Source organism: Capricornis sumatraensis, chromosome 9, assembly GCF_032405125.1.
Source record: "Capricornis sumatraensis isolate serow.1 chromosome 9, serow.2, whole genome shotgun sequence".
Classification (NCBI taxonomy): Eukaryota; Metazoa; Chordata; class Mammalia; order Artiodactyla; family Bovidae; genus Capricornis; species Capricornis sumatraensis.
The window spans coordinates 82,596,915-82,603,628 of record NC_091077.1 but is presented as its reverse complement, the minus strand read 5'-3'; the positions used below and the strand labels follow the sequence as shown (position 1 = coordinate 82,603,628).

Below are 6,714 nucleotides of genomic sequence, written 5' to 3'. Positions count from 1 at the left end.
TTAGACGTGCGGGGCTCAATGCTCGCCATACCTTTATTATGTAACTGAGATTCTTGCTCCTAAACACCGTGGGCCAACAGTCCCCCTGGAATATCTTCTAACCTGTCTTCTTCATTCTGAGGATTCACAATTGTAAACTTGGAAATTAACCTCATAGCTGATGCCCCAGCACCTTCTATACTCTCCTCTGATCTGGAAGATAGCTATATCCTTAGCTCATGTTCCCCAGCTCCTACCAATTTCTCTTAATCTCCCAATTGTATCTTTTATCTTCTATGGATTCTCATCTAAAACTTTAATTTTTTAATTTTTCTCTTTAAGTCACTTATTCTAATACTCCTTGATGTTATGGCTCATTACATAGTAGTTTTAAGCCCCAATACCATACACTCCACTTTTTGAGACCAGACCCCAAATTTCACTTGCTAGGATATAAAATCTCAGCAACAGAGCACTAGTATTATTCATTGTCTCATCTAGTGCCCAGAGTGGAGGTCAACACAAATGCTTAACAAATACCTGGTAAATGATGGATTTATCCTTCAATTCCACACATGGCCCGGTTCTGAATTTTGTGCATAATTAATCCTTTATAAACATTGCTGAATCAAACTTACCCAATAAAGAGCTGCTTGGCTCTAAAACATGGGAACCTAGAATTTCATAAATTTGAATTATGTGCCACTTAGAACAAGTTTTAAGTAGTTTCCTGACCTTTTAAAAACCACATAATGTATACTATCATGTAGGAATTGAATCGCCAGTCTATGTCTGACGCAGGATACAGCATGCTTGGGGCTGGTGCATGGGGATCACCCACAGAGATGTTATGGGGAGGGAGGTGGGAGGGGGTTTCATGTTTGGGAACACATGTAAGAATTAAAGATTTTAAAATTTAATAAAAAAAAAAAGAGAAGTCTTAAAAAAAAAAATAAAAAAAATAAAAACCACATAATAAAGACACCTCTTCCTGAGACGGGATTTTTTTCTCACATGAACTTCCCTAATGAGGTCTGACCCATACCATCTGATGCCAGAGCCAAGAATTATAAACCTTAAGCCAAAAAACACCCTTCAGAAATGTAATCACCTTGTTTTTAGAAATGAGGGCACCAAGATCAAAAAAGCCAGGCTGCATTATAACTCAATTCTTTTGCCTTCCATTGCAGTGTCTTCTACAAAAATCTATTTTAGAGTACAGACAAGGAAAAATGTGGGGAAAAAATCATAGCATGGAATTACAGAATCTGGACCTGTTAACCAAACCTACAGATGTCTGTTTACAGAGAACAAGAACTATAAGATAGCAATAAACAGAAAAGAGGAAACCATGATTATGGGCTTATTATGCTCTATTCTAACCAGCTGAATCAATCTGACACACAGCAATGGTTAAAAAGATCCACAACCCTGAAAAAGTAAAATACAACTGAACCTTGAACAATGTGGGGAGAGGGGTGCTAACCCTCTAGACAGTCAAGAATCTGAGTATAATTTATAGTCAGCCCTTCGTATCTGTCGTTTCTCAATATCTTCAGATCCTCCAAATCTGCCATTCTGCATCTGAAGACTCAACCAAATGTAGATTGTGTCAGTTCAGTTCAGTCGCTCAGTCGTGTCCGACTCTTGGCGACCCCATGAATCGCAGCACACCAGGCATCCCTGTTCATCACCATCTCCCGGAGTTCACTCAGACTCACATCCATCAAGTCCATGATGCCATCCAGCCATCTCATCCTTGGTCGTCCCCTTCTCCTCCTGTCCCCAATCTCTCCCAGCATCAGAGTCTTTTCCAATGAGTCAATTCTTCGCATGAGGTGTCCAAAGTACTGGAGCTTCAGCTTTAGCATCATTCCTTCCAAAGAAATCCCAGGGCTGGTCTCTTTCAGAATGGACTGGTTGGATCTCCTTGCAGTCCAAGGGACTCTCAAGAGTCTTCTCCAACACCACAGTTCAAAAGCAGCAATTCTTCGGTGCTCAGCCTTCTTCACAGTCCAACTCTCACATCCATACATGACCACAGGAAAAACCATAGCCTTGACTAGACAGACCTTAGTCAGCAAAGTAATGTCTCTGCTTTTGAATATGCTATCTAGGTTGGTCATAACTTTTCTTCAAAGGAGTAAGCGTCTTTTAATTTCATGGCTGCAGTCACCATCTGCAGTGATTTTGGAGCCCAGAAAAATAAAGTCTGACACTGTTTCCACTGTTTCCCTATCTATTTCCCATGAAGTGATGGGACCAGATGCCATGATCTTTGTTTTCTGAATGGTGAGCTTTAAGCCAACTTTTTCGCTCTCCTCTTTCACTTTCATCAAGAGGCTTTTTAGCTCCTCTTCACTTTCTGCCATAAGGGTGGTGTCATCTGCATATCTGAGGTTATTGATATTTCTCCCGGCAATCTTGATTCCAGCTTGTGTTTCTTCCAGTCCAGCGTTTCTCATGATGTACTCTGCATATAAGTTAAATAAGCAGGGTGACAATATACAGCCTTGACGTACTCCTTTTCCTATTTGGAACCAGTCTGTTGTTCCATGTCCAGTTCTAACTGTTGCTTCCTGACCTGCATACAGGTTCCTCAAGAGGCAGGTTAGGTGGTCTGGTATTCCTATTGAAAAAAATCCCCTTATAAGTGCACCTGCATAGTTCAACCGCATGTTGTTCGAGAGTCTACTATACCATGAACTATAGATTGTATTGTTACCATAACTTAGGAAACATGTTCCCTTCTCACTGCTAGTTAACAGCCAAAATTGTTTTCTCTTAAAAAAATATACATATACGTATATATAAAACATACACATATGTACATACATATATACACATACACTGATGTATACTAATTTTGGTCAGTCATTTGTAGTCTATTCAGATGTGATAGTATTATTTCGAGATTCTGGTACTTTATGTACCAAATACCCTTGGAAAGATCCAAGGTAAATCCTGGATTACACAAATTCATTATTGAATTTTTTATGTGACCGAGTAGAATTTTATATTTCACACATTTATATGTACAGTTAAGTAAAAATCTCCCTCTTAAATGGAAACCAGTATAGAAATGAAAATGCAGGAAATTTTCTATTTAAAATATTTTGTTGTTCCATGGACAATAAAATCTTATTTCTTTTAAAAAAATATTTCTATTTATTGGCTGATATATTTGGCTGTGCCGGGTCTTAGTTGTGGCATGCAGGATCTTTAGTTGTGGCATATGAACCCTTAGTCGTGACATGTGAGATCTAGTTTCCTGACGGGATTGGACCTCAGCTCCCGCATTGGGAGCACAGAGACTAAGCCATTGGGTCACCATGGAACTCTCAAGAAAATCCCATTTCTGATATAAACAATAACCTATAATTTCTTTCTCATTATCTTTCTGTAGTCAAGCTTGTGTGTATATATATGTATATTTTTAATTAATCAGAGAAGGTAGTTATGTTTTCTGAAAATTTTTTTCTTTGTATCAAATCATCCAGCTAGATTTCAGTCTTTTAATGAGTTGGTGTTCACAGTGATCTAGTAACTTAAGGCAACTAGATTACCTGAGTGTCTACACTGTGATGGACACGCTTTTATTTCTTCAGTAAACACTTATTAAGCCACTAGGAATCCAGCCCTGTCCTAGGTACTTGCAGGTGGAGAGAGAAAACAGATGGTCATGCCTCTGCTATGATGGGGCTTACTTTCTATAGGCAGACAGACTGGGGACTGTGGGGTAGGGACAGTGCTAGGTTAGTGAGAGAAAGACAGATAAATAGAAGGAAGGAGAAGAGAGAGATAAGAGGCAAGAAAAAAATATATTAATTCCAGACAGTTATACATAAAAAGAAAATGAAAGTTGCTCAGTCGTGTCCAACTCTTTGCGAACCCATGGACTATAGTCCATGGAATTCTCCAGGCCAGAATGCTGGGGTGGATAGCCATTCCCTTCTCCAGGGAATCTTCCCAACCCAGGGAATCTTCCCAACCCAGGGACTGAACCCAAGTCTCCCGCATTGCAGGTGGATTCTTTACCCTCTGAGCCACCAGGGAAGCCGAGTGATACATAGAGTGAAAAAAACATTCCAATGGGATAGAGTGACTGGGAATATGCACATCTTTTTTAAAGTATATTTCAGAGCAAGCACCTTGGAGCAGGAGACATCTGATTCTAGATCTGAAAGGTGAAAATAACCAAATGTACAAAGACCAACATTCTAGGCAGGGGGACCAACAGTACAATCGTTCTGAGATCTTGAGATCTCTGAAAAACATGCTTTGATACAAAATGATGTTACATTTACATTAATATGCACTCTGTAAAGACCTGATACTATAGTAAAAGAAAAAGTTAAGCAAGATAACATTTTATTGAGAATACAAAATCTTCAATCAAAAGTTTTATCACCAAATTTTCAGATTGTGCAAAAACTAAACTAGATTTTGCATATCATTTCACAAATTAAAATACTCAAACATCAGTGTTTAGAATATGATTATTTGAAAAAGAATTTGTAGACATTCTATTTGTCCTATTTTCAAAATCTTCCTAGACAGGATAGACAGCTATTACATATGATATGTATGAAATGAATAAGGTCCATGTGACCTTTGCAATAAAAAGGTCTGAGATTTTATGTAATTACAGGCATGCTGAATAAACATATTAGAATAATGTACCACTGTCATCAAATCATATTTTCATATACATGTGTAATCCATTTTGCACGATGGTTTCAGCTCACTGTGTATGTAATTAAATCGTAAGGTGCCCTAAGGGCCGCTGCTGAGTTGAAATTTTGTTTTTGCAGTTTAAAGAATGGGATAGAAAACATAGTCTTGTGAATATCAAAGTACTTTTTGAGACAATTAAATCTCATCAAAGAGGTCTCCTGGACTACTATTTCTTAGAGTTTCTAAGGACATGTTTTCAGCTGAGCCATGATCCTTTTTCGGCATCTCAGGTAGTGGAGGATCAAGCCTAGAGTAAAAAGAAAAAAATCAAAATAATTTTATTTTGAAAACCTACATATAGAATAAAAGAAAATTTTAAGAGACATATAAGTGAAATAAAAGTTAAACCCTGTTCCAAACTGTTGCATTAACATAAAGATAAATGAAAGGAATTTAATTTCTTTAACTGCTTTGGAATTAATCTGCCTCTTTTCTGAGCTAATGAAAATTCAAAGGCCTTACTACAATATTCATAATTAAGGTCAAGAAATAAGATATTCTCTATGCTGTATTTTTATGTCAAGATACAGAAGGTTTCTCATTCCATTTCTTTAATAATTTCAAAACAATTTACATTTTCCTTCACCTCCTTTAAATTCTAACTATGAACATGCATTTGAAGCTCAACAGCAGGAAGTTCTGATCACATAAATTTCTTTTAGGGGTCATTCAATTGTACATGTGTATATAATGCCTTGTTGTATTAGCAGCTGTTGATGAAATGCTGTTGGTCCACATTCATTTACTGAATCTACATATCTTCCTTTAGTGAGTGAATTTCTTCAGTTTCAGTACTGCAGTTACTATATCAATGGACTAACCTCTATATTTACGTAAATATTCTCTGAGTCCTAGGGTAAAAGGCATGATCACTAACTCATAATTAGTCTTAAAAGTGGTGAACTGGAAGGTAACAGCTTAATCAAAAGAAGAGCTTAGGAATGTATATTTTATGCCCTTGTACGAACCTTATCAGAATCAACCCAGTAATATGCAAAGAAATACCCATATTTCCAACCACAAAGTTTGGTATAGCTAAAAAAGAACAGGATTTGAAGTCAGGACTCTTAGGTTGGAATTCAGGTCTATTTCTTATTAGCTAGGTGACTTCAGGCAAGTCAATCTAACTGAACCTCTGTTCTCTCACCTGTAAAACTGAGATAATACTACCTGCCTCAGAGGTGGTCTAAAGATTAAATGAGATATTATCAATGAAAATGGTTATAAATTCCTACAAAACATTTGGAAACCATTATTTTTAGTCCTTGATACAAAATAAACTATAACAGTGCTCCTGCTAATAGCTTCTTTAATTTAAAAGAATAATCAACTAAAAATCCCCAAATGTTGAGTATGTTTAGATGAGTATTTCCAAAAGCCTGTACTCATACTTAGTTGTACAGATTGCTAAAGCTGAATCCTCTACAGGGTCCTCCTTGGCCTCATGACTGCATACAATTAATCATGGCTGGCTGCCATTAGACCTGGGACAGCTCTGTCTTATCCTGAGCAAGCCAAGTTTGGACAACCTAACCCTCACAGGAATGCTGACGTGCTAGGCATTAGTGCATTCTCAAGATGACAAGCAGTACCCTCTGGGAGAATCAGTATTAAAATTAACAACAAATACTGACATAATTACTTTAACATGTAATTAAATTTCTGAAAATATATTCTATAGAAGGAGAAAATTATACAGTACAGAACAAAAGCATAATTATTACATGTATAAGTTCTCAATGTCAACTCAAAACACATTATACATTTTTGTCTAGCTCTAAATATCTTAGAATTACTTTTTCTTCTAGCAAAAGAGAGAGTTGAATTATTTTAATTAAGTCATACATGGAAAAACTTCTGTAATTTTATTCATAGTCTAGACACTGTACAAGCACGACACAGACAGCCATCAATTTAGTTTAAAAAAAAAAAAAAGCAGTATAGGACAAAGGGACCACTCTGAAATGACAAGTTTGAAGGGAATTGATCCCTGTTTCT

General features: G+C 36.8%; 1 protein-coding gene across 1 annotated transcript in view; it reads right to left on the bottom strand.

The window, feature by feature from the left end:
- Positions 1-4,533: 4,533 nt before the first annotated feature.
- XRCC4 (X-ray repair cross complementing 4) overlaps positions 4,534-6,714 on the bottom strand; it is a 282,226-nt gene continuing 280,045 nt past the window's right edge. The window contains exon 8 of the mRNA XM_068980715.1: positions 4,534-4,963. Within this exon, the coding sequence (XP_068836816.1) occupies positions 4,852-4,963 (112 nt within the window). The 3' untranslated portion in view covers positions 4,534-4,851. The remainder of the gene's footprint in view (positions 4,964-6,714) is intronic.